The sequence below is a fragment of the Oryza brachyantha genome, chromosome 1 (assembly GCF_000231095.2).
Source record: "Oryza brachyantha chromosome 1, ObraRS2, whole genome shotgun sequence".
Classification (NCBI taxonomy): Eukaryota; Viridiplantae; Streptophyta; class Magnoliopsida; order Poales; family Poaceae; genus Oryza; species Oryza brachyantha.
The window spans coordinates 19697591-19725316 of record NC_023163.2 but is presented as its reverse complement, the minus strand read 5'-3'; the positions used below and the strand labels follow the sequence as shown (position 1 = coordinate 19725316).

The 27726-nt window shown below is 40.2% G+C and overlaps 3 protein-coding genes across 4 annotated transcripts; 1 reads left to right on the top strand and 2 right to left on the bottom strand.

The window, feature by feature from the left end:
* Positions 1 to 1406: 1406 nt before the first annotated feature.
* On the bottom strand, positions 1407 to 4846 carry LOC102713683. Its single transcript, XM_006644398.3, has 12 exons — positions 4521 to 4846; positions 4280 to 4356; positions 4004 to 4157; positions 3420 to 3490; positions 3165 to 3266; positions 2868 to 2957; positions 2703 to 2777; positions 2593 to 2625; positions 2443 to 2505; positions 2256 to 2312; positions 2081 to 2170; positions 1407 to 1971 (listed from the first exon to the last, which is right to left on the bottom strand). Exons 1-12 carry the CDS (start codon positions 4555 to 4557, stop codon positions 1615 to 1617), a joined length of 1206 nt encoding a protein of 401 aa, XP_006644461.1. The 5' UTR covers positions 4558 to 4846; the 3' UTR covers positions 1407 to 1614.
* A 2368-nt stretch (positions 4847 to 7214) lies between these two features.
* On the bottom strand, positions 7215 to 12549 carry LOC102705686 (probable plastid-lipid-associated protein 14, chloroplastic). Its single transcript, XM_006646097.3, has 13 exons — positions 12295 to 12549; positions 12149 to 12192; positions 11995 to 12073; positions 11788 to 11910; positions 11238 to 11420; positions 11072 to 11158; positions 9711 to 9817; positions 9492 to 9579; positions 9042 to 9122; positions 8871 to 8947; positions 8628 to 8763; positions 8335 to 8397; positions 7215 to 7977 (listed from the first exon to the last, which is right to left on the bottom strand). The coding sequence occupies exons 1-13, from the start codon at positions 12547 to 12549 to the stop codon at positions 7351 to 7353; spliced, it is 1950 nt and encodes a 649-aa protein (XP_006646160.3). The 3' UTR covers positions 7215 to 7350.
* A 5208-nt stretch (positions 12550 to 17757) lies between these two features.
* LOC102713411 lies at positions 17758 to 23878 on the top strand. 2 transcript variants are annotated; one of them, XM_006644397.3, is made up of 5 exons: positions 17758 to 18922; positions 19514 to 20150; positions 21115 to 22504; positions 22592 to 22684; positions 22847 to 23878. In XM_006644397.3, the coding sequence occupies exons 1-5, from the start codon at positions 18049 to 18051 to the stop codon at positions 23780 to 23782; spliced, it is 3930 nt and encodes a 1309-aa protein (XP_006644460.1). In that variant the 5' UTR covers positions 17758 to 18048; the 3' UTR covers positions 23783 to 23878. The 2 variants fall into 2 exon arrangements, with proteins under 2 accessions (XP_006644460.1, XP_015699124.1); XM_015843638.2 differs by having other exon boundaries at positions 19499 to 20150.
* The last annotated feature ends 3848 nt before the right edge of the window (positions 23879 to 27726 follow it).

Below are 27726 nucleotides of genomic sequence, written 5' to 3'. Positions count from 1 at the left end.
TTCTGCGCACGTTGCACTCTCGGCCCACTCGCGTCGCTTCTGTGCCAGGCCATCGGCCCGCTCCTACGCGCGTCACGGCTGTGGCCCACTCGCGCCATCTGTGATTGAATATTATTCTTTAGATTTGTGAACGTTTTTCTTAACGCCACGCCGGCAGCCGGCGTGTCGGGCTCCTTCCGAACTTGGAGCACGCGGCGGCAGATGTGATATTGCCTTGAGCGGCTGAATCAAATGAGTATCTTCGTGTAGATCCAGCACGACATGAAAGTTGGGTTAATTTGATGTAATAATCACCTTGTTTTTTCTATTAAAATCCTAAGCAACATGTTGCATTGTCATCGTTTGTCAGTAATCTACGTGGTGCATGGTCTGCGTGCTCATTTCTTCATCATTTTCTTTATAGGGTAATTCTTTGGTTTTTTTGAAAAAATTAAATTATATATTTACTAATGAAAAATAATTTATGAATAAATATTTTATATGCATATTTTTAGTGATCTAAAAGCAAATGCTGAAAAATAAGCTAGAATGAAAAATCCAAAGTCAATTCTAAATTTAAAGTTAAAATGATCAAATTGTAGTTTATAAACATAGGCAAAAACAAAAAGATGAGGGGATTGATTATATGACAGATACATACGCACACATTCACAAATACGTCTGCTTTCTTAGATCGTTCGCTAGGGTGAGGATTTCTCCACATGAATTTCAATTACTATGAGATATTTTTAATCGGCCGCCGGGGTGAAGGTTTCTTCGCATTAATTTCAATTACCTATGGAGTACCTAAAGCCTAGATACATGGTTTTAAATATAATTAGAGTAGATTGAAGTGATAGAAGGATGATAGTTTACATGTTAAATATAGAAATAGTATTACACATAAATGGAAGTAATAAAAATTTCAAAAAATAAAAAAAATACTAATACAATGTATGTACCGACCAAACATTATAACACATAGTAAAAAGAGTATGGCCATTTAAGAAGTCATTTGAGACAAACAAATTTTAAATAATATTCACATAATTTTATAGATTTTCTACTAAGTTTTATGCCCGTAGCGAAGCACGGGCATTGTGCTAATAATATAAATGATTAAACATGTACAAGAAGTTATCAGAGTTCTATGTTAAAATACGGAGGGATACTTGTTAGACACTATTTTCTTGACTATTGATTAGGGACGTGTGTTCGGTTAGACTGAACAATTTGGTATTAGTCTTCAGTTTTTCGAGCAAATTCGGTCATTGGAAAATCATGACCAGAATTTATTGAATGTTTGTCAATACCAAACCAATTCGGTCACGGTCTTTTCGTTCTCGGTCGTGACCGAAGTGTGCGTTAGCTTTAGGTGACAAAGTCTGCAGTGCTACACAAATCAGTGAAATCACAAGCAATTAACATTTCTACCTAGGCCAAATGCAAGCTCTGGATGATGCATCGGCGTTGCTCTGGATGATGCCAGGTTCACACGTCTTCCTTTCTACAAAAATTTTTTGGGCTCCTCAAGAACAATGGAACCCGTATGTATGTATGTTATTCCATCACCACTATGCTCCTAGTACAACCTAACTACAATCTTGGATAACTTAAAAAAGATGACCTCATCAACTAACTCGTAAGAAACCCAAGTCCAGGCAACCTCAGACCACCAAACCGGCTCGCGCTTGTGTTACGTGTGCCTGTGCTTGTGCCCATGCTCGCTCCAGTTGAGGATGAGATTTTTTTTGAAGACTGAGGCGATCCTTCCCTGGTAGATGATGTTCTGCTGACAACACCTCGCTGCTCCTGCAAAAGGCCTGATCCTTCCCTGCTAGATGATGTTCTGTTCACAATACCCCGATGCTCCCGCAAAAGGCCTAGTCCTTCACTACTAGATGATGTTCTGCTCACAATACCCCGCTGCTCCTGCAAAAGGCCTAATCCTTCACTACTACATGATATTCTGCTCACAATACCCCGCTGCTCCTGCAAACGTCAAGCAACAGCTGGTTTGAATCATGGAAAGCGCAAGAGGAAACTGAAATTGCATACATAGCCATACAAAGTGCAACATCAAACTGAAACCAAACCAGACCTCTGATGCCTCTGCCCTATGTGATGGTTCAGCTGCAGGTGTGGCTGCCGGCAGAGCTGGACGAGCAGCAGTCTGCGGCAATGAAGTAGCCTGCGGCAAAAAACACAGGAACTTAAGTCAGCAAATTAGGTTTATGTTTAGACCACGGCAGATTTGGAGAGGTGCAAGTCTTTACCCTCCTAACAACTCGCTCTGAAGATCCAATAGCTGGAGGAACGGATGCTGTTGGGACCTGAAAAACCAAAACATATATTCAGAATAAGCATATAGAAAAGGGAGACGCCATAGTTGAGGTGGAACTGGTTTGTTCAATAAACCAAGCAGCATGGGCATCAACAAATCACTAGACTATTCCAACTTGCCTGGCGAACGGTGGCCTTCTGGGTGAACTCAACCAAGTCAGATATTCCAGTAGCCGTGCGATCCTAACAAGATTGAAAGAAGATAACATTAGGAGCATGTCAAGTTTGTTGGACGTAAAATAGGTAGTCGCAACATGAGCAGCTACTCACCTGAGTGTATTCAAGACTCACAAGCTTTGATTCCTGCAAGATAAAATGTTACATGAGTACTAATATTTCAGTAAATAAGGTTGAAATCTGTTTCAGTACGAGGCACATACAAGACTCCGAACTACAAGGTTAACTGATTGTAAATCCTCTTGGAAAGCACTCAGATCCCCATGGATGACTGTGACCTACAAGTCAGTCATGAAATGCTATTAGTTTGCTCCAAAATGCAACAAAAACCATAAAAGTTTTAAAAAAGGAAGGAAAACAGTTCCAACCTCATCCCTTGTCCCTTCAATAATTTCTTGTGTTTCATCTAAACTAATATCCACACGATCAATCCTTCCAGCGAGATGTTTCCTTGCAGACTGCATAGTGAAAATCAAAGGTCAATTAGATGTTTGGGTTGGAACAAAGAAAATATGAAATCACGACACAGCTGTGTTGTTTGTAACACAATATAAGAGCAGTGTTGCTGAAAGAAGTTAAGAAACTTAATATGAAATCACGACACAGCTGTGTTGTTTGTAACACAATATGAGAGCAGTGTTGCTGAAAGAAGTTAAGAAACTTACAGTAACATCATCTGAAACTTTGTCTAATTGGCTGCCAACTACATTGCAAGCATCAGATAAACCCCGCTTGGTGACAAACATCATATCAGAAAGTTTCCAACCCTGTAAATTAATGTGCAAAGTTTAGAAACTAGCTAGAGTGACAAAACAAGAGATGACAATTAGATATGATTGTAACAATGTGCGCTTGCATCCATGATATAGAATGACAATAAACATCAATTGCAACTGGCATAATCAAAGGTCAAACATTACCTTCCACTTAATGTAGGCATAGCCAACAACCCCAGCAACAACAACCACTGTTACAGTAAACGTACCAGGTCCTACAAAAGAGAAGGCAACAAGAATGTTGTTCACGGACTATTGAGCAGAAAAGAGTAAACTATAGAGGAACAGACATTATGTAGTCATGTATGTTTAAAGGCAAAAGGGCATGATGACAGTTTATGTGCAATAACCATGAAAACTTTCACATGTCCAAGAATCTTTATAATGCAGCGAGCAACACAATGAATCATTAATACATAGCGTCTCTGCCAGGTAAGGAGAGAAAAACAAAAGAAAATGCGGACATATGAATAACAAAACAGAGTATGTGAATAGCCAATGTGGTTGTAGCTCTGTAAAACATGTAGACTGGAAAACATCTAATAATTCAGGTAAGAAAATACATCAAATATGAATAATCAAAAGGCAACTAAAATCACAACAATTATTTGCAACAGATCGACGTTGGGCCATACAAAGAGTGTGTATCATCCGAAATTTGTGTTTGTAGGATCTCGGTCTCACTCTCAACTAAAACGTACTACAGTAGCGAGTCAGCAGGAACTTACCTGACTTAGCTGCATTGGTGACAACTGTAACATGCCTTGAGCCTAGAGACTGAATCTCCTGTCTGAGATGGTTGACCTGAGATAGTAACTGAGCAGTGTGCATATCGCTGTTAGATGATGTATTTTTGTCTTCGTTTCCATGCTTCTTCACAAACTAGGAGAAGAAAAAAAAATCGAGTGATGGGTGAATTATAACATATATATATATATAAACAATAGTATGGATTAATAGCAAAGGCATGGAGGCAGTAATATAAAAGATAAAAAGAAAAATACCTTGGCGGCACCAGAAAGTACTTCCCCGGCAGTTGGGAGTTTGGTATCACCACCTACAAGAATTGATCCAAGAATTCCTGCAAACAAACAAAAAAGGCATAAATATTGGTACCGCACCAAAAAGGATCAGATGACACTAGAAGTAACCTAATCTAATCTAAGTTTGGGGATTTGATAGTGGCATCTCATGTAAATCTAGCTCTCATCTGCTCTCATGAAAGGGTTTTTGGAGGGGACTCACCGGAGCCGAGGAGGATGGCGAGGTTGCCCAGCACCATCGCCGTCGCCGTCAATCTAAGGGAGGCGGCGGCGTCAGGCGAGAGTGGTTGGCAACGGGGCGGGGTCGGGGTGGGGGCAACAACGGTTCCCGACCCCGCAGACGGCGAGTCAAGGCGGCGATGAGCGAGGGCTCGAGGTGCGGGCGGAGGCGAGGAGGTGGGGGCGAGGCGAGGCGAGGCGAGGCGCGGCGCGGCGGCGAGGAGCGACGGTGCGGGCGGAAGAGAGGAGGTGGGGATTTGTTTTAGGCTCGACTCCCTCCCGCCGCGACGGTCCCGAGTTCGACTCCAAAAGCAGTAACGATTTTTGGTACGTCGTCGTCCTTTCTCCGTTCCGTGACCGAGAGTGAGTCCTTTCTCCGTTCCGTGACATGGGCCGACCTGGGCCAAGCAGCCCCTTTCTCCGTTCCTTGACATGGGCCGACCAAGCAGGCCGCGCGGCGAGAGACGAATGCCTGGATGGATCGCTCCTCTAAACGAGTAACGAACGTACGCATTACCAGCGAGCTAATTGCCATCTGAATCACGCACAAGATAATCCGTTTTTAAATTTAATCGGTACTAATTGTCGTACTGAACTACTATTGATTAGCGCAAATCTTCGTATTGAACTATGTTTGGTGATGATTACTAGGGAAAACAAAACTACTTTGGGGATAGAATTAAAAAAAGACAGCTAAGATCTAATTTGTGATAAAAGGCAATAACTCACATGCGTGGGGGAAATGAAAGCAAATTTAGCAATTTCATTTATTTGACCTTTTATTCAAAGTTGTAAAATCTAATATGTTTATTTTTATATTTATACAACTTATAGATACGGAGAGTTTTTTTTTAAGATATGTCATGGCCTCATGGGTTCCGCACGTTCCACCGATCTGCATTTGTTGGGTCGCGCCCCGGCGTTGGGCCGCCTCATCCCGTGGCTATCTTTCTTGGCATTTCCAAGAGCAGCCGTGCACCGGCTTTCAGGGTTTGCAAAACCGGGGCGGTTACCACGATAACCGTGCTCTCCGCAGAGTCACAGTTTTGGTAAGCCGCGGTAACCGAGTTTAAATTTAAAGAGAATTTAAAAAATTTGAGGAAATTTAATGAAAAAATATATGTGGTATATGTTGATATATAGTGTAGTTTTGTCAAAGAAATTAATAAAAAATATATTCCCAACGTAATTAAAAATCATAAACGAGTATTTCGGGAAACAAAATTAAAAAATAGCCTATTGCAAGTAATATTTCATAGAAAGATGGTCAAGAATATTTTGTGTTGAGTCATTATTAATTTACACTAGACACTAAGATACATAATGTTGAAATACAAATATACAACGATAGATATATAGAAAATATATATAGAAAAAAATTATACGTGCAACTTAGCACGTACATAATAGTTTTATTCGTAATAATGGGTAGTAGGTATAACTGTGACGCAACAATCAAAATGAAGTTGTTATTACTTGTTATTGGAGTGAATTATTTGATAAAGGGTGATATGTCGGTGTATGTTTGTATGTTGCAATATTAAGAATTTAGAAAATGTCAAGTGAAAATATTCTTGTTTTCCCTATAACATGTCCTATTGTCATAAATATAATCACAAAATATTTTCCTATTTTTATATATCTTTTTAGATTTTTTAAAGTTTTTTTTGCATTTGACATCACACCCGCGGTCTCCTCGCGGTAACCACGGTTTTCTCGCGGTAACCACGGTTTCGGCTACAAAAACCGCACGGTAAGCCACGGTAACCGCCGTTCTCATATGTTGTTCCAGCAAGTAGGTATCGTGGTTTTCGTAGCTTACCGCGTGGTAAGCCGCGAAAACTGCGCGAGTTTAAATTTAAACTTTTAGATTCAAATTCATCCCGGTTTCTGCGGTTTTTGCGGTTACCGCGCGGGATCCGCGGGAGCGCGGTACCGCGGTTTTGGCGGCTTGCGTGGTAAAGGAAACCCTGCCAGCTTTGGCCGATCAGCTCTATTTTTATGTTTGTACATACATTCAGTATTTGATCTAGTTTTTACTTCATCGGGTCTGCGGTCCGCCGCCGCCCTACCACACCTTGCCACCCTCTTCCCCGCCCCTCTACGCCTTATCAGATCGGACGCCTCCATCCTCCGTTCACCGCCTCCTCTACGTCTTGGATAGTCGCAGCATGTATACAAGGTTAGAGAGTTTTTCTTTTTATAAATAAGGATATTACTGTATATATATATAAAAATGTAAAATAACAATAATTACGAATAAAACAATTTTGTAATATGTTTGAAGTTCTGAAACCACAAGTTGTCAATCTAATTCGGCATGTCAGTCAGTTCAACTCTGGAACAATTTAGTTGCAGATTGGCAAACATTTTGACCAGAGAACATTATATTTGCATGAAACAATATAATGGAGGTATAGCTGCATTTTTTTTCCACAAAGGTGTATACGGTGTTTTTTTAACAACGATAGTTGTCAAGAAACTTGACATAAGCTAATAAAAAAAGTGAAACAATTACAAACAAATTACAAACAAAGAGATACGAAGAAAGTTAGGTTTTGATTAGGAAAGTGTCAATTATTTCTATGCATGTTTAATTCGGAATGTCTGTACACCTTCGTCAATTTCCAAGCACAAGTAATAATGCGGCAATATATTGCTCATGGTTCGACAAAGATAGCAGACTGATTTAGCGTACACTCTATTATTTACATTTGCTGGTGGAGTAATGAATAAGATTTGAATCATGTACAACTAGAAATACAAAGAATGTACACCCAAAGAATATCGGTTACAAGCTTCACTGACTATCCTCAGGAATCAGCTCTAGAATTTGATCTAGTGAAAAGTAACGCAGACCCGTTAACACCGCGAAGAATCATCAATCTTGCATCAATGTATGTCCCACAAACAATTTTTGATAAATCAAACATTTCTGGCGGGGTCTGAGTGCGGATCTCTTGCAGCACCTTCTGTGCAGAATTGACATTTAAAGTCGAGTTGCAGCTCATCGATACATCGGGTTCATCCATTGTAATGTTTACTGTGGGGAGGCTTGCAGGCAGCTCTTTCATTTTTGAAACTTTTCTCCACTTACCACGGAGGTATCTCCTAGAGGATTTTGAAGATGTAGCCCTACTATCTGTACCATCTTGTTCATGAATATAAATTCTGCCAGTTGCTATCCTCGCAGATGTGTTAACAGATAATGTTCCTTCCGTACCAGATTTGTCATGAGGCCAATCAGATTCTGCCATAATTTTGAAGCCGATGTCTGAGGTCAGAGAGAACACGGGATCAATGGAGTCTGCAGTTTGCGCAAATGCGAGAAACGCATCAGTGATGAGGATTCTTGGAGAAGGCTGACGAAGAGTTAGACCGATGTGCCTTCCGGTACAGTATAAGAGACGCCAACGACCAGTTAAGTTGTTGAGCCAGCTCTGAGTGGATAAAAGCAACAGGAAATTAAAATATATATATGTTTGGAAGAGAAAACATGAACTGGAAAAAGGAAGAAATGTATATGAATTGAAGATGGATTGACAAAACAACCATTCATTCTGCAACAGAAAGGGGATATACAAAAGATAACTTGCCACCTAATAACGATGACACCATAGACAGAAAGATCAAGTGAATTCATGCCATGGAGGCTAATAATAGTTGTACTCAAGGTACCGAAACAGTTAATCTCGGTTGTCATAGCATAAAAAAAATTCAACTATATAATCATCTCAAAACAGAGTTCAATCACACTGGATTCATTTTTGATAGGACTTGGAACAGGGTGAAGTTACCTCTCTTCTTGTATTAGGGTTTAGCACCTCCATCAATTCAACAAAATATGCTAACCGTCTACGCTGTAAACATGGAAAAAGGAACTTTATAAGTACCTTGGTGGTGCCATCACAGTTCCTCACGAAAATTAGGAGCTATCAGATATGAAGTTAGAAATTTGATGGCTAAATTGTAAGCCTTCAACTAAAAATATGCCAGTTTCTAAACGGGGAGAAGCTCAAGCCTTTAAACAAGATATATAGATGAGAACATAGTATGCAGCTTGATTAATAGATGTGCATAGAATTAGTACCTGATGCCGTCCATATATATAATCTTCAGCCATGTGGACAGCTGTAGAACCCAAACCCCACCGTATGACATCTAATGATGGATTTATACGCCACTTAGGTCCACAAAGGAAGGGGTGTCGCAATGCATCCACACAGCTGCATATTAAATTGGCACAAGAGAGTGAAAATGCAAATCTCAGCAAACCTATTTCCAATGTTGCAGTGTTTCGCTTGTAACTACTAACAGAAGTGAATTGTCTTACCTTATCCTTTTGTCAGGTTTTGTTGCCAACAATAATGCAAAAAGATTCCAACCAGCACCCCACTGTCGATCAAGCATCTAAAAAACATAATAATCAATAAATCACAAGTATAATATCAGATAGCTCCAACAAATGTAATGCCAATAAATTAGCAGAAATACAAATATTTACCTGCAGACCAATATTCCCGGATGGAGAATTTTGGCACAGAATGGGCAGAAGGAACTCACGCAGGCATGCAGGATCATTTCCCTGCAATAGAGGGCACCAATCATGAAAATCTTTTTTCAGTTTTACTATTAAAGATTCTCAAAACTTCAAAAAAATCAAAATAACCTGTATTAGCATATGGCAAGTAATCCTGAACAGGAATAACTTTTGCGAAAATGGAATGTGTGTTTTCATTAGTTAAGGATAATATTTCCCTTATTAGCTAATTAGTACCATGATTTTTTTTTTGAGGTAAGAGTACCATGATTTTTCATCGATAGCATTTTGAACCTTCAGCGCTTGAATGCAAGGAGCTATATTAGCTTGTAGGACTTTGGCAAACATATATCTTTATGACATTAAGGGTGGGACCACAGAGGATAAAAATAACTAAAAGTGCACAAAACGCACCTTTGTCAAGAATGACTTGAATTTCAGGAAAGTAGAAGGATCCATTAGCTCTCTCAGAACCATCTTTGCCATGATGAACCCAACACATCTAGGGAACAACAATAAATCAGACTTTTAATTAATAGCATATATCAGTCTATGGCCTTTATTTACTGCTTTACTGTCTTCCAAAGCTGTAGGGTGAACGCGAGCATAAGTTTCCAGTTTGCAGTAAAGTACCTCATGTCAAATGCAATCATCATTTTTCTCCTTTCATCGTTACTTGCTAATGTGCTATTTCTAGGTTCACTATCATGAAAATCAACAGCATTCCCCAGAATACCAACCTAAAAATATAAGAAAACCATGGAAAAGGTCAATCATATAAGGTTTTCATAGAAACATAGGAACGGAATGCAGGGACAAATGGAATGCACACAACTACTTTCAGCCATACAGGGGTTTACTGAACACTATCTTTATGGTTTACTTTAATTTCAATATTGCTAGCTTAATATTATGAATATGCTATATACAAATAATATAAGTACATTTTGTGCATCAGCATGCTTAGAAGTTAGAACAATATCATACAGAGATTGTGCCAAACACATGATACTGGTATTTCTAATCCATAGTTCAATTCAATGATGGAAAAATTGTTTGCTGAACAAACTGACACACCTTCGTCAAATTTCCATTACTCCAAACAGGTTTATGATAATTTAACTGTTTTCTGTAGTATGGATTTATGATCTTTTCTTATCTGGAAACTGTATTGCTTGCTGACTGGTAAGTGGTAAATATACATAAGTGTATAAAATACAGAATATTGTAAAAATGTACAAAGACATTTCAACAATGCTATAATTAGAGTTTTATACCACTCCAATATCTGCTCTAGTTATATATTGAATTTGCCAAATAGCTTTCAGTTTAGTAGTTTGCTGAGAGGCACCCTCCTAGCTTGTCTAGAAAAGTAATGTAGTTGTGTAGGTTTCACTTGCCAGGAATTAAAACTAAGAAAGAGATAAAAGAGTAAAGAGAGTTCTGCTAATCGCTTGCCAATTATTTAGTGTGTCCAGTGACCTTCCAAGATCCAGCTGTAATAATTAGCACAAGCTGACAACTGATAGTCCAGGATACTAACATGAAAACCTAATGCCTCAATGAGGCAATCACGACTGGTTGATTGCCACCACGCGCAAGATTTGAGTGCTGTTATTAGCATTTAAGAGATTGTATTCATATGCATGGTTCAGCTCACTACACTGAACAGGATGACACATTTTATTTTTCCATAGAACCACACATCAAATTGCATGGTGAAACTAAAGTCTTGTTATTTAGCATATCAGTGCTTTGAGAGAAATAGTACGCTGGAACTATGAAATATGATGCCACTCAGAAGTGAAAATTTCAGTGACCACAACCGTCCATGCCTCACACTAAAAGAGGAATGTATCTTCAAGTGTTCAGATGTATTGCATAGGCAATGCCAAATGTTTATTAATGCCATCGCTAAACTACTGGACATAACAGAAACGAGAGAACAAACTTTATCATTTACGTCAACAGGAAAAGAAGAAAAGGCTACTTACTTTAACATGCTTGTCTATTGGGCTTACATGGACATTCTCCAATCTAAGCTCAGTATGTGCTAGTCCATGGCTATGAAGATAATTTACCTGTATCAAGGATCACGTTCAAATCCAAAACTACCAGTACCTGAGGATATGTGAACTTTTTAGAAACTTTGAAGCTTACACCAATAAGAAGGTCTCTCATCAATATCCTGATTAGACGTAGCTGCCGGGTTACAGCAGGTCCTCCTATTGAATCGTCGCCTACCCTCCTAACTTGGTCTTCATCCAATGCTAACGTCGCTTCTAAGGTTGGAAGCCAATCAGAGAGTTGCAACCAGTGGCGCAAGGAGTAACTCCCATGGTACTGAAAAAAACAAATTAATTCAAAAATAATAATAACACAGCACTTATATTAGTTTCAGTGACGAAATTACTTTTGCCAGCCCATTACTCAATTCAGCAGGAAGAGAAACTTAGACCTCCTTGAAAGCTAGGTGAAAATACTCAAGAATAACCATGAAGACTTCAGGTGTTCTATTTGCAAGAACTAGCAAACACAATGTAGAAGTTACATCCAGATTCGTTAAATTCGTACTAAGCCCATGTTGCACTGACATCACAAGGACTGTATAATTAATCCAGACCCCAACGGTGAGACTTGAAAATGATACCGTCAAATATACGTTAACCCAGTCCAGTCAGCTGAAGGAAGTTAAGACAAAAGCTCTAACCCCATGCACCAGGATGAAGGGACCATCGTCTTGCTCCACTTCATTGCTCGGAAGAACATATCCATGGACCTGCATCGCGTAAGAGTGGTACATCATCTGGCGGCGAGCCAGCTTCTTCAGCACCTGTGATCACATAAAGCCACTCTAGCTCAACACAAACGCTTTCCAGTTCGCTAAAAAAATCTCGTGAGGTGAGAAGAACAGCACCTCCAGCGCACGCCGGCCCCTGCGCTTCGCCTGAGAGCTCATCAGCTGCCGCAGCACCACCGTCGAGCCGTACAGATCACTGAACACCAAAATCAGAACTGATGATCATCGATTTAACGAATTCGCGCTGTCTAGAGTGCTCTATGTCACCGACCTGCTCGGATCGCGCACCGTGGCCTCGAAGATCATCTCATCCGACTGCAGCACAAAACAGAAATCCACTAGCTGTTAGCGAATAGCAATACGGCAAAATTCACCAGTAGGAGAGCCAACAATCGTGGGACGGGATGCAGAACCCACCCGCCCGTGGAGCCCGACGCTGATGCGGTCAGCGACGGCGAAGTCGGTCATGTCGAACCTGACGACGGGGCACGGCCCCGCTCCGGCCCCCTCATCCGACGCCGCCGGCACGGGCGCGGGGGGCGTTGACGCCGAAGCCGACGAGCTCGCCTCCGCCCGGAAGAACCGCCGCCGCCGGCACGGGCGCGCGGGGCGGCCAGCCGGGGGCGTCGGGCGGGCAGCGACGGCGACGGCGGCGGCCGCTACGACAGGCATCGGGTGGGCGGGCGGGTTCCGGCGGCCGGCGGGAGGACGGTCTCGCTGGCAGCGAGGAGCTGGAGCGGGAGGGGAGAGGGGCTTAAGAAGAGGCGGGGGAGGCACGAGGCGGTTGCGTGCGGGGAAGCGGCGGGGACGTCGCAGCCATGAGCTCGGCGCGCGTCGGCCTCAGCCCGCGCCGCGGCAGCGACCGTGCTGCGGCCGTGCGCTGGGGCGCGATTTTTTTTGGGCTCGGTGCACCAGCTCGGCCGTGCGCCGGCGCTGTCCTTTTGCGCCAACTGGGCAGTGAGGTGGAGCGTTTGCAGTTTGGTGCGCGGGCGGTCCATCGATGTGTGTCCACTGTCGAGTTTAATCGCCGTTCTTTGCAGTTGACTGTAGACTGTAGCTGTCAAGAACGAATACCCTTGCGTAACAGGAAATAATCCTACGATTAGTGATTGTTTTATTACCGGATTCATATGTAATAGATATATGATGTCTCACATATCATAGACAGCGAGTAATAAATCTATTATTATCCAATCATGACGAGAACCCACGACAAGAGCGGAGCTAGGATTTAACATTATTGGTGTCATCTTTATTATATTATTGTATTATTTTATAAATATATATTAGAAAAGATCAATTTATAATAAAGATTACCAAAGATCATTGGTGCCATGTGACACCATAAAATGGGCCTAGCTCCATCCCTAACCCACATCCCTAACCCACGAGGAGTCGTGTCCCGATCTTTCAATGAGAGGTAGGGAGATAACTCGATTGGATGAAGACGATGTTCACGGCTTGACTACAACTGTTCAGGGACGTTGCGCCTTAGCAACTGATACACAGTCTTTAATGGTCGTCGCAAACTCGTGGTGCACGACAACCCAACCACGAGGACACTCGTTCTGCAAGCAATCGAAGAACAGGCAAGAACAAGTAAAACACGCACTGATTTGCTAGATGAAGATGATAGTCTCACTATTAAAACACACAATGGTGGGGTTCTGATACAAGCAGACAGACAGTTTAGCCAATATCGCGTTGCGAGTAGGTAGCTAGTAGCTAACTCTATTCATCAAAACCCGCTGTTCTTGGTGGTGGCTAGGGGTATAAATAGAGGGAAAGAATGACCACTGGATTGTGCTATAACCCTAGGACGCGTCTCTAATGGACCCAACTTGATACACAGCCCATTGGGCCAAAAGAGGTGACGCAGCACCCATAGACAGAAAATAGTACGAAGTAAACCAACAATAGTGACCGCTCCAGAACAGATAATGACATGTAGTTGGATCCATTTGAAAACAGACTTGATAAGCTTTCCATAAAGTACTTATACGCCTAAATCGGAGTTTGCATAAAGTTGCGACGACCGTCAGAAGTTGCCGTTGTCCTATAGTCCGAAACCACCCCGCGCGAATCCTCGCACCTTTGGATCCTCTCCATCGTTCCTGAGCAAAACAATAGTGCACACGTCTCCGGGGTATAAAGAAGAGGAACACGAACTCAAGAAAGAACTCACCTGATATTTGAGTTGACGTGCACGAGCGCGGGTAATAGGACCATAAAGTTGTACTTGTGGGGGCGTGGATGTATTGATGGTGTTGATATTCTCATCAAATCATAAGAGTGTCAAAAATTAAATGTCATTGCATATCAGGCGAGTAGTCATTAGATTCATTTCAAAAGTTACCAAGAGAGTCACATAATATTTTTGTTCTTTTAAGTATGAGGAATAAAAAAGTTTATCTCGGTGTCTAGTCTCATGTCATTGTTTCATACAATTTACAGAATATTAAATTAGTGTATGGTGTTGTGATCAAATATATCATACAAATAATGTAACCACTTACAATACTACAGAAGTATTAGCATACAAATTCATAATTTCCATGAATGATCAAGTTTGTCTAAAATTCACTATAACAAAATGTGTCATGCGCCGATATTTCCCATAACAGCCAAATCTTTAATTGTACATCTAAAATTCATCACTAATGGAACATTCACGGTTCTACGCATACATACACATGCATTGGCAGCCAAAAATAATGCCAGGTAAACCCATTATTCACAAATTAGGTAGGAAAATATACCTTTGATGTGGCATGTTGTGCCAAACCAAACCAGCGCCGTGTTGTGGTAGCGGCGGTAGTGCCAATGTTGTGTCCGCGAACTATTTTGTTGGAGATGAGTGAAGGATTTCCCGTTGATCCATCGAGGTTCTGTTCCGCAGGGCTGATCTGTTATGATCGTTCTTCCCTTCGTCGAGAGCTACGCGGGGCTGAACTCACCTCCATGAACAGAGTCATGACATGGCGACAGACATCCGCGTGATTCCTTTGATCCATGTCAGAGAGAGAGAGGCGGAAGCAGGAGGGATAGAGGATGGAGCGCGACGACATGCTAGAGAAACAAGCACAAGCATGCGACAGAGAGGCGGGAGCTCGCACAGAAGTGGTGGAAGAGAGGAAGGTGCAAGGGATCAGGATGAAACAAAACCGGAGGCCTCAATCAAATTTCCAAACCTTGGATGAAAAAGTCTTGTGTCTATTGTCTCTATACTTATTTGCATTTACTCTTGTGTAATTATATTTATAGAGATTGCTGGAGCCATTGCCACCTTGTGATTGCAAAACTTAATATAGTTGACTACTCATTTCTTGCTCCTCACCAAACCAATCAACTTAGGTTAGTTCAATTAAGTTGTATTAATTTTAAATCACATGTTCACCTCCCTTTAGTTAACATGTTGATCTTACGTAGGTCTATTATATTACAAAGTTAATAACAAACTATACCAAAGTTAATACTCTCTCTAGTTTTTTACGACATTGACTTTTTATTTACGTTTGACCCTTTATCTTATTTAAAAAAATATCCAAATATACAAAATTATAAATCATACTTAAAGTTACTTTAGTAATAAATCAAATCATAACAAAAAAGTCAATAATTATATAATTTTTTTTGAATTAGACGAATGATCAAACGTAAAATCAACGACGTTAAAAAAATCGAAGAGAGTATGAAATAAAACTAATCTTTATTGAATATGCTTGCACACCCACACCCACACACATATATGTATATATACCAATTTGTACCACACAACAAATTTGATAATACGAAAATAAGACTAAATGGTTAAATAATAATATACCTGGCTACTTGGCTTCGCATAAACTTTACTCCTTGTAATTGACTAGTAAGTGAATGTACCATTTTTGGAAAAAAAAATCCTCCAAAATGATACTACATCCGTTTCATAATATAAGATTTTTTAGCGTATCCTAAATTCATATATATATCAATGAATCTAGACACACACATATATATATATATATATATATAAACAATATACATTGGTTAATAGATGAATCTTACATTATGAAACGGAGGGAGTAAATTATACTCTATGTCTATGCTCAACCAGATTTTTTTTGTTTGACATATACATTGGTAATAAGAAAATGTATTAAAACAATTTTCCGATAAATAAAAGGTAGACATGGATAGCTAGCGTTCAGCAAGAATAAGGTTGTTCTAAAAAAAAAAGCAAGAACAACGTTTCTTTGTCATATTCCTGATATTTTTTTATTGTCGCGATTTGGATCTTAGTGATAACCATGAACTTTTTTAAATAAAAAAATATTCATGTGAACCCTAAAAGCATCCACGCAAGACGAGCAACCACACTAGCCTCGTTAAAAACGGCCAAAAAATCTTTAGGCAAGCTATTTCAATCCACTGGCGAACTGGCCAAATATCTTTACTCTTTGAATTTAGTCACTTCCTCACTAGCCATCTCCAATGAAATAAGATCCCACGCATTATAGCAACTATTCCCTCAATCCCTAAATATTTGACGTTGTTGATTTTTTATATATGTTTTACTTAATTATTAATTATTCTATATCATTTAGTGTGTTGTTAAATATATTTTTATGCATATATATAGCTTTACATATTTGAAAAAAAATATTAAATAAGACGGAAAGTCAAACACGTATAAAAAAGTCAACGGCGTCAAATATTTAGGGACGGAGGTATTACAATATTATTCACTAAAATATATTTTTAGAGTATATAGGACATGTGAGTTACATCAATGCATTAGTACCACTGCGAAGAGCCTGTGTTCATCTCTTCCTAGGAAAAAAAACCGAGTTGCTACCATGTGAATCCTACTCATATGAATAGTGATAATATAAAAAAGCTCGTTTAAGTGTCTTTTGGCTACAACACATATGCATCTAAGACTTTTGAAGGACCTTCTTTTTTCACATACATACCTTCGAGCAAGTTCAATAAGAGACGTAGCTACTGCTTCTAATTCTATCTACGTAATTTATCGATTAGTTTAGTGGTTGTATTTACAAATATATCATATCTAGCACACAATCCCAATACATTTATCTTAATACGAACAAGAGGTAAGATGGTTGCAATGAGGTTTATGAAAGAGAAGAGGAGAGAGCACGTGCGAGTGCTTATTTTGTTGTTGATTGCACGCGGGTTTTGAGATGAGGCAAGCAACCACTATTTGTGCATGTCAGCGAGCTCAAAAAAAATCGGTCTATCTACACTACTCCATCCGTCCCATAAAAAATAAATATAATACTGGATATAACATATCTTAATATACGAATCTAAATAGAGCTGTGTTTATAGTGCCAGTATGTGTCACATTTAGTGCTAGGTTAATTTATTATAGGACGGATGGAGCCATAAATAATGTACCATGGCTTATTTATTGCACACGTTATTTTTATCTTAAGATTTAGATGATATAGCAAATGTTTTGACCATCAATTGACTATATTATTAAACAAGTTTAAGATTTAGCTTATATTTTCTATTCACTTTTCTTCTATATCTCACCATCCAATATTACATGACTCTCTATATAAAAATATATTTTCATAAACAAACACATTACACTGCATATAGATAAAAAGTATCACAATAGTCTACCATAGTTATTACCTTTAAAATATGTTATGTTTTGCATATATATATATATATAGATAAAAAGTGTCACAATAGTTATTATCTTTAAAATATGTTATATTTTCAGTCGTTATATCATATCGAGCGGTTACGGCGCCGGTGCGGCCACCACCCGGACCAGATCGGAACTCCTCCGGTCCTCCCACACTTGCGAACGCACCACACCACCAAACCCTCGGAAATCCTGAACTGGAAAACCAAAGGAAAAAAAAAAGAAACGAAGAGAGAAAACCCTTTTCCTCCCCCCTCATTTCCTCCACCCACGCACGAACCCGTCGTCTCCAATCCCTCGCCGCCGCCTCCACCCCACCTCTCCTCTCCCTCCGCCCCATCCTACCAAAACCCTAGCCGTACAGGAGCGCGCTCCCCCGCCGCCACGGCCGCCTAGATCCCCCGGATCCCGCGGGCGCTAGGGTTACCCCGGGTCGCGCCCCTCCAGCGGCCGCATCCGACGGAAGTTGTCCGGGCTAGGGTTCCGGGTTTGGTGGGCCCGCCATGCCTCGGAGCTCGCGGCACAGGTCGTCGCACCGGTCGCACAGGCGCGGCGGGTCTGCGGAGCGGTCGGAATCCGAGGGTGATGAGGCGGGCGGCGCCGGCGCGCGGGAGGAGGCCGCGGCGGCTAGGGTTTCGCGAGATCCCGAGCCGGAGAGGCGCCGCTCGTCGTCGGGGAAGGAGGTGGTGAGCTCCGGGAACGGGTACGCGGAGCACGGGAGGAAGAGGAAGGACAGGGTCGAGGAGATGGTCGTGGACGTGGTCAGTGACCGCTGGAACAGCGGCGTGTGCGAGGATCACTTGGTCGAGAAGAGGTCCAAGGGTGAAGTATTTGGGCCTGTCGATGTGGATAAGCAACCTGAGAAGTCCAGGGGATCCGGGGATGAATCTAAAAGGTCGAGCAGGCGGATGGTGGCTATGGATGATAGAGCTGAGGAGGCTGTGTTGAAAAGTGATTCTGGGAAGCGGCGGTCCGACAAGGATTTGGGGAGGAGGGAGAGTAGCGGGCAGTATAGGGATGACAGAGATAGGGAGAGGGACAGAGATAGAGAGAAGGAGAGGGAGAGGGAAAAGGAGAAGGAATGGGAGAGACAGAAAGAGCGAGAAAGGGAAAGAGGCAGGGATAGAGAAAGGGACAGAGAGCGGGATAAGGAAAGAGAGAGAGAACGGGAGCGGGACAAAGAACGGGATCGAGAGCGTGACAGGGAGCGGGATAGAGAACGGGAGCGCGAGAGGCAAAAGGACCGTGAGAGGGAGAAGAAAGATTATGATTCCAAGCATGAGAGGTATGATGATGGCAGCGCCAAGAAGAATGGCTCGAAGGCAAGTAGGGGAGAGGAGGATGGTTACTCGTACAAGAGAGATATAGAGATTAATGGTAAGGCCCTTGGTCCATATGTTTGCTTAAATGTTGATAAGGTTCCTGTGACCTGTGCAATGATATGTACTGTAGTTTGCAGAATGTTTTACTTAGGCTGGATACTTTTAGACTTGTTTTGCTGGAATCACAGCACTGTTTTAATGCCATGGTACTCAACAAGTAATGTTGATATGTGGATGTTTTTCACAAATTGATTTTTGTACTGTTGAACTTCTTATACTTCAATACATTTGACCTTTTGTGTTAAGCAAACTGCTGAATGTGCATCCATCTCAACTATAGTCCTAAGAGATTATAAATTTGCAATAGCCCTATTATGAGTAGATATGCATATTGATTGCTGAGCTGTCTAAATTTCCACAGTCAGTTCGTTTACTTAAATCTGATTGGGTCATTTACTACAAGCCAGTATCGTAGTGCATAATTTCTTCTAATCTTGTGTAGTACTTCTAACGGTAGTAAGCAATGTGTATGAACATAATATATTCTGTGAATTGTGAGACTTGTGCTCAAATTACCAATTGTTGTTAATACCTTGATGTTCTTTGTTTCCTTTTATTATATTCTTATTAGATCCTTTGAAAATAGCATCTACAGCAAAAGAGAAGTACAATAACACCGAGAAGGATCCTGATAGACATAGTCGGAGAAAAGATGTTTCTGAAGATAAAGATAAGTGGCCTGCTGACAATAGAGATGGCGATGATAGAAAAACACTTTCCAGATATGATCATAGTAAAGTTAGGAGCTCTAAAGAGCAAAGGTTTGATGATGATAAATATAAAGAAAAGTACAAGGATGATTATGAAAGGGATAAAAGACAGCAGGATGATAAGATTCTGGATGAGCGCTTGACCCGTGATCATGAAAGTGATAGAGCTGATTATAAGAGTGCTAAAGATGGACACAGAACTTCAGAGAACCATTACAGAAAGGAAGTTCAAGATGGTGATCATTATGATGATTATGGTAGTAGGTACAAGGAAAGTAGAGGGAGAAAAAGGCCTCCTGAGGAAAATGATGACCAATATGATTTGAAGCCTCCAAGTGCACGGGAGCAACGCGGCAGTGCTGATAAGTCTTCTGGAAGTGGGCGACTTGATTCATTGGTTGAGAGAGCGAGGTCTGACCATAGACACCCAGAAAATCTTGATTCTAGTCCAAGTAAAATCCATCCAAGAAGTTCACCTGGCCCGAATAGTTATCATGACAAAGATCAAAATTGGTAATGCTTTGTCTTTATCTTCAGCATTGCAGTTGTATCTTATCTTAGATTACATATGTGAAAAAATCTGCACTTATTTTAGCTCAGCTTTGTCACATATCTTAGTGTTGTAGATATTATGTTTCTCTTTGGCACTAGAACTCACTTAAGGAAGTTTGCCTTTTCCATGTAGATTTTAGTCAACCATGATATTATTTGTTCCATTCTTACTAATTGCATCTGTATGCAAATAGTGTGGTTCATACAAAACAGTGAACAATAAACATCTCCATGTGAATAAATAGAAAATAAAGTTCTATCATTTGTTGGTCGGCTATTATCTTTCCAAGTGAAATAACACCTATCACTGTGAACTAACACATTACTGCTTCTGATGAAACCACATGAGTATATTTTCTTGTCAATTTCTCTGGTCAAAGGTGTTTATTGTAGCTATTGAGGGTGGGAAATGGATATAATGATCTTCAATGCAAAGTGGATCTTATATAGGGTGAAATTGGTCAGTGGGTATTTAGGGGATCTCCTGTGATATATAGAGTTAAATTTGTTTTCAGTTAAATTCGTTGGCCCTTTATTGAGGTAGCATTTCATATTAGTCCACAGAAAAATGTTGTATTGGTTTACTGTTACTCAGTCGCTGTGGGAGCTTGATATTTATCATGTATATGTGGTCTAATTCTTCTGCTCATTTATCTTTGCAGATGTACGTAACTAGTGAAAACTATTACTACCTCCGTCCCATAATAAGGGATTCTGGCTATGCATTTACATAGCCAAAACACTTATATTATGAGACAGAGGTAGTAGGAATCATTTAATTTCATGATCTGTGTTCAGCACGTTGATTTTAAAATGAGAAAAACCACAATTCTATCTTAACTTTGAGCTAATTTTATTTAGTTCATCTTATCTGAAATTTTCACTTAGTGTTGTACTTCTTTTAATAGTACTTTTTGGTGTTCAGGCATGGATCCAAATTGACAGATCATGCTAAGAGAGAAATACAATATGATGAGAGAAATATTCGATCAAGGACTTCATCTGGGAGAGAACGGACACCTGGTTCTAGACTGCGTGATAGGGATGCAGACAATTGGCCTTCAGATAGGTTGAAACAAAAGGATGATCTCCAGTCGCGTGACATGCAATTGGAAATTTCATCATCATTGCAATATGATCGTACTCCTAGGAAGGATACACATCCTTCTCCAAAGCACTTATCTGAAAGATCTCCAACTGAACAAAGGTTTTCAGGGAGACTTAGTGGTGGACGCAGTACTGATAATAAAGCAGAAAGAAGTGGCCTAACCAAATATAGAGATCGAGATGGTGACTCTTTAGAACGTTCAGTTCATCAAGATCGTACACCAGCTAAAGCTCCATACAGAGAACCAACACCTTCTAGTTCGTCCAGAGGTGGCCATTTTTCAGGCACTTCACCAAATCATCCACTGCCACCACCTCCAAGGCACAGAAGTGATGATTCTTCATTTCTGGGTTTGCATGATGATGATCGTAGGCCTCAAAGTGGAGATAGGAGGTTCCATCAGAAGAGGAATGATATGAGTTCTGGACGTGGGCATGGACATGCCTGGAACAATCCACCGAGCTGGCCTTCTCCAGTTGCAAATGGTTTTGTTCCCATGCAACATGGTGCGCCTGGATTTCACCCACCTGTTCATCAGTTTCCTGCCCCACCAATGTTTAACCTCAGGCCTCAAATGAAGTTGAATCAACCTGGAGTCTCATATCCTTTGCATGAGTCAGTTGACAGGTTTTCAACCCACATGCGCCCATTTGGGTGGCCCAACCCTTTAGATGAATCATGCCCCCCTCACCTGCAAGTTTGGAATGGAGGCAGTGGTGTATTTGCCAGTGAACCCTATATGTATGGCAGGCAAGAGTGGGACCAGAACAGGCAACATAGTGTCAGCAGAGGGTGGGAGGCAACCGGCGATGCATTGAAAGGACAAAATGAATTCCATGAGCCTGAAACTCCTGTTACTAAAAAAGAATCCGATTGCTCAGCTACACCTGTTCCTGAGACTTATAGTGGGCAATATAATCTTAATCCTCGTATTGAACAGAAAGAGATGGACCAGACTTCAGAGAAAAATGGAGTAAAGGATGACCTGAAAAATTCTTTAAGAAATACTGGAGGTCCTGGTGGGGGTCCACTCATGACTTCTATGCCATCAAGCAATGATACTGCAATTTTTTCTAAAAGCTATTTGTCCAAAATTAACGTGTCACGGGATCTTGTTGAGTCAGAGCTGTACAAAAGGTGCATATCCTTGCTGGGGGACTTGGGTATTGCTAACAATACTCAGGTTGTTGGGACTGGACTTGTGCAGGTATGCAGCTGGTCATTTTGATGTTAGTATCTGTTCATCTCCTCTGATTTTCCTGTTCTCTTTTGACATTTATTGCCCATTCTGCAGAACAATGTCAGCTTTGGGAAGGTAAATAGAAAGCTTGGAACCCCCAATCTGCTGCGTTCACGTAACCTTAAAAACAAGAGTGATATCTTTGAGGCAAGTGCCAACTTATTCAATCTTTATAAGTACATGCAATACCATTATTTAGTTTATTGTTTTAACTTTCTCATATTCTTACAAGTTACAACAATACTATCATCATAGAAATTAATCTATACATGGGATGCTTAATGAGTTTTTATTTTCTTTTCACAACAGAGAGCAATGGCCCTTCACAAGAATCAGATTGCAAAGATTGTTTCTCCTACCCCCTCCACTCTTGAGACTGAAGGGAAGATGGACTTACCAGAGGATAATCATGATGACACAGGAATGATTGACCATACTGCATCGAAGGAATTGTTGTTGGTTGATAACTCTGAACCACACCATTCTGCTGATACCATGGAGTCGTCTGCTGCTGGCATTGGCGTGACACCTGCACCAACTACAGAACCTGGTAACACGGAGGCACCTCCAACAATTATCGAACCTGACGAAGGGATGGAGGACGCGGTGCCTCCAACAACCACAGAACCTGATGAAAGCATGGAGGCAGTGGCACCTCCAACAATCACAGAACCTGATGAAGACATCCAGGAGGTGGTGACTTTAGGAACTGCAGAACCTGACAAAGGCATGGAGGAGGTGTCACCTGCAGGAATTTCAGAACCTGTGATAGGCATGGAGAATTTGGTGCCTCCAGGAGATGCAGAACTTGCCAAACACGACATGGATGTTGTGGCAGCTCCACCAGTTGCAGTGCCTTCTGTCGGCCTGGGGGATGCTGTGCTAGAAGTAAATGTTGAACAAGCTGATAGCACGCAGGAGAAGCCTCAAGCCATGGGAGAATTGGGTGATGGCGTCGAGGTTGTGGTGCCACCAGTCGCAGAAGCTAGGCAAGGCAAGAAGGATTCTCCTGCTGCTGCTAGTTCTCATGATGGTCAAACGATTATCTCCGGCGTGCATGCAGGTATTGAGAAAGGTATGGAAGGAGAGACTGATAATTTAATTGATGATAACCCCGGGGCTAGTGAGGTGAACGCATCTAGCTTTGCGCTGGATGTTGCAAGTGGCGCTGATGATTGTGAAGCCTTGGTGGAGAGTAGGGTAAATTTAAGTCGGATACCTAATTCCCCAGAAAGTACACATTGAAACTCCTTTCATTTCATTTTTAATTACTTTCTCATTTTCTTGTCTGAGGGTCTTCCGCCTTCCGCCCAGAGTTATTTTGAGTTGCACCGTTCTTTTTGCCCCCGCTGTTGCTCTAGTGTGTTTTGCCGTGAGCTGCCATGCTGATCGGAAATTGACGTGCACATGTAGTGTAGAATGCAGGAGCTGCAGATGTGGGCATGTGTCGTATGCCGGCACTGTTGTCATGCCTTCACAGCAGTACTCGCATGTTCTGCTTGCACGTGCTACGTTGATGGTATCCGTAGGCATCAGCTTCACAATATATTAGAGAGAGATTTTGAAATGCTGTTATGATGTTTATACTTTTTGTTGGTTAAAGAGAGCTTAGTGCTAATAGCAGTGACGGAAGAGCGATATTTGTTCATTTTCCCTTGCCATTTCCATAAATTAAATCTGCCGACTGATTAAGATTTACCTTACCCTTTAGAGGCCTACGATAGGTTTGTGGTCTAAAAATCATATTCAATCTTTTTTTTCAAGGGAAATTCATTGTGGAGGTTTGTTTAGGCTTGTTCCAGCTATTAAGCATTTTAAATATACTGTTTTTTTCTTCAATACAGTTGATGGATTTACCTATAAACTCTCACGAACATAACTAAAGGCCATGGTTTATTATAGTAGTTAAAAAAAAAGATTGGTCCGTGGTACAGGTTGTCAAACTTCGTCAAATTTAAACAATTTTACAGAAAAAATAGAAACATTTCTAACATAAAATAAGTATACCATAAAAATATGTATCTTTAGATGATGGAATTTGTTTTGGCTTTCACTTTAGAGAAGCTATAGCCTATTGCTAATTGTTAGAGATTACATGATAACTGTGAATTACAAAATTACAGCATGATTAAAAACAAAAAAACTACTTAGAATACCGCTATCACCGTATATGATTGGAAAGAGTATGCGTAACCGTTGTTTCATCAACGGTTTCCAATTTAGATGTAGTTCTTGTTTCCCTACAACTATAAAAGCACGATATCTGAAATCATCAGTTGATCCTTTGTCGATTGAATATGTCAAATGACAGATTCAATGAAACTAATATATATATTTTTATAAACTCTCTCAAACTTAGGTTTGATTTAGGATAAATTGTAAGCGACTTATAATATGAAAATTATAAACGGAGAGTGTATGGATGAAATTTTGAAACAACAAACGACAGAAGTCTATGTTGGGAGGAAACGAGTGCAGATGCCGCTGAATAATATGATAACTGCAAGATGGAGTTGCTGGCTTGACCGGAGTTTTGTAGTACCCCCTCTGCGCCCCCCCCCCCCCCCCCCGAAAAGAAATAAATCCATTTTTAGTCTGCTTTTACAAATCCATATACAAAGATTAAAAAAAAGCAGAATACCCTTCACTGTTTTAATCTCCAATACATATGTTTCCTATCTTTACAAATTTTAATGTATTTGTCTTCTACTTTACCAAATTGTAACACAATAATTGTTAAAAAAAATGAGCTATTGGTGGGGACAAACAAAAGAAGTTTAGCCTCATTTTTTTGGCTTATATTAAGCGTAAGAGAAATGAATTATTGATAAATTAAAAATAATTTATGGATAGAACTTATATATATTCTTACTGATATAAAAACAAAGGTTGAATAATAAAATATAATAAAAAATTTAAATCAACTCTAAATTTAAGTTTTAAAATTTAACTTATAAGTATAAATGAAAAGATCAGCCGGCCGGTTGAAGGGTGTTTTTTTTTTTGTGATGGAGGAATTTCGGCTGTCTACTTTTGGGTTATGGCTTTACTTTGCCACTGTGGCACATGGTTCTCGTTGTGACCCGGTAAACATACCAAGTTCGAAAAAGAAATTAAATCTAAAACTACTGTTATTTTGTCAATTTTTTTTACCGTGCTTACTGGGCTAACCGTGGGTGTGGTGAAGTTGGGGTACATACATTCAGGGACGATGCTTACCTGATCGTACCATCTGCACCCCTCACACGTGGCAGCCATCTGTTTGCCATCTTGAATCTTGGTGTTCTTGATCCAATGCACAGATGACTGCTTGGTCCATCGATGAAAGCCGCACAACGGCGATTGGAGAATTCATGCACTCTGATCGGGTCCTCGGTCCCATCGCTGGCGCCTGGCGCTGCAGGAGCGATGGTGGAGGCACCGGCGAAAACAAGTAAATGGGGGGTAGATTAATAGCTCCATGCTGGCTCAAAGATTAATTAACTCAAGGTTGGCTCAAGTACTAAATCGTATGTTAGGAGGAGGAGAAAAACTATTTTTAGTCCCAGCTGAGAGTTCGGGTCATCTTTTCTTCTTTTCACTAAAAAAAGGCAAATGTTATATTTATAAAAAATAATTTACGAATAAAATTTTTATATGTGTTTATGCTGATTTAGAAATTAAGCCTGAAAAATAAATTGTGATGAAAAAAAATCTCAAAAACAACTCTGAATTTAATATTAAAAATTCAAATCTTATCTCGTCAACATAAAAAAAAACAAAAGATGCCCCTCTTCATCGATTATTAACCGAGCAAGCTCAATCTGGTGACAGATTTGCCTTCAACTCAACATTTGTTATTTGCAGCAGGGTGATGGAGGAGACGACTGATGCGTGATTGCCATTCACACACTTTTGCCATTTGCAAAACAGGAGCGAACCATGAGGCACTATTGCAGGCCTTGTCCTTAATTATGGAGCAGATGAATTGATCGATGCTTGATCATCCGATTGGGGCTTGCTTGGCCACCTATACTAGATATCGAAAAGGCAGCGAATAGCTGTCACGTGCGAGGGAGTACAAACAGGAGTACTGAGGAGGACATGTAACCCGCGTTCGTATTTAGGGATGGTTATGGGCTCTTTATTTTGCTCAATATAATTTAATCCCTAGGTTAGTACGTTTAGAAAAGATTAGGTTGGAACATTACAGACCTTTCAGGTAAAAATATATATCATCCGAGTTGGGTTGTGATTTACCACGTGTGTACCTGATGAATGAAATGATAAGTCTAGATGCAACTGAGGCAATATTGTACTCCTTCATATTTTAGCAGATGACGTCGTTGATTTTTTCCACATATTTGATTATTTATCTTATCTAATTTTTTTTATAAATATACAAAAATCTATTTCATAATTAAAATATATTTGATAATAAATCTAATCATAATAAAATAAACAATAAGTACATATATTTTTTAATAAAATGAATAATTATATATAAAAAATCAATGACATTATCATAGCATCGTCGGAAGCATAAGACAAGTTTTGCAGTTGGCATCGGGTTCTCTGTACCTAGCAAATGAGCCGTGAATATATCGTTGAAATTTTGCATGAGTAGTTGGTCTTCCCATAAATTTTAATCAGCATATCTATCGTATAGTAAAATTGAATTTGTAGAACTAATGTTTTTTTTCATTTCATATATCATTGTACTACAAACAAACAACTTAGTACGTGCGCATGTTAAAAAAACGATATGCTCATACGCTGGGACGTGGGTGCAGGGGCACAGATGCAATCCCCTAGCGGGAGTGTGATTATCGTGAAAACCACAATGAATTTATATTTGAAAATTTTAAATTCAAAATTTTAAACTCTACATGGTTTGGTGGCATGGTAACTGCGTGGAAATTTGGGGTAATTGTGGTGCGTTGAAATTGTTGAAAAAATTTCAGAAAATAAATTATAAAAAAATCAGAAAAATTGTACATAGCTCCAAAAAAAATGTAACATTGCATGTATTTATCAATGTAGCCTTTAGTATATTTTTTTAGAGTAGGAATTACATCCCAGCCCATGTTTTTTTTAATTTCTTTCCCAATTTTGGTGGAGCCCAAAAATATGAAGTAAACTTTATTATTTTCAAAATAGCATTATATTACAAGTAGTACTTGCAGGAATTTATTTGGATATCTACTATT

What these genes read in the sequence shown, in the direction of transcription:
- LOC102713411 (XM_015843638.2), top strand. Translation starts at nt 18,049, where the DNA reads ATGCCTCGGAGCTCGCGGCACAGGTCGTCGCACCGGTCGCACAGGCGC. An exon ending in GAGAGATATAGAGATTAATG is followed by an intron (nt 18,923 to 19,498) that starts GTAAGGCCCTTG and finishes TATTCTTATTAG; the next exon opens with ATCCTTTGAAAATAGCATCT. An exon ending in ACAAGAGTGATATCTTTGAG is followed by an intron (nt 22,685 to 22,846) that starts GCAAGTGCCAAC and finishes TTTTCACAACAG; the next exon opens with AGAGCAATGGCCCTTCACAA.
- LOC102705686 (XM_006646097.3), bottom strand. Translation starts at nt 12,549, where the DNA reads ATGCCTGTCGTAGCGGCCGCCGCCGTCGCCGTCGCTGCCCGCCCGACG. An exon ending in GGGGCCGGCGTGCGCTGGAG is followed by an intron (nt 11,911 to 11,994) that starts GTGCTGTTCTTC and finishes ATGTGATCACAG; the next exon opens with GTGCTGAAGAAGCTGGCTCG. An exon ending in CCTTCATCCTGGTGCATGGG is followed by an intron (nt 11,421 to 11,787) that starts GTTAGAGCTTTT and finishes TGTTTTTTTCAG; the next exon opens with TACCATGGGAGTTACTCCTT.
- LOC102713683 (XM_006644398.3), bottom strand. Translation starts at nt 4,557, where the DNA reads ATGGTGCTGGGCAACCTCGCCATCCTCCTCGGCTCCG. An exon ending in ATGCCTACATTAAGTGGAAG is followed by an intron (nt 3,267 to 3,419) that starts GTAATGTTTGAC and finishes ATTAATTTACAG; the next exon opens with GGTTGGAAACTTTCTGATAT. An exon ending in CAGAGCGAGTTGTTAGGAGG is followed by an intron (nt 2,171 to 2,255) that starts GTAAAGACTTGC and finishes TTTTTGCCGCAG; the next exon opens with GCTACTTCATTGCCGCAGAC.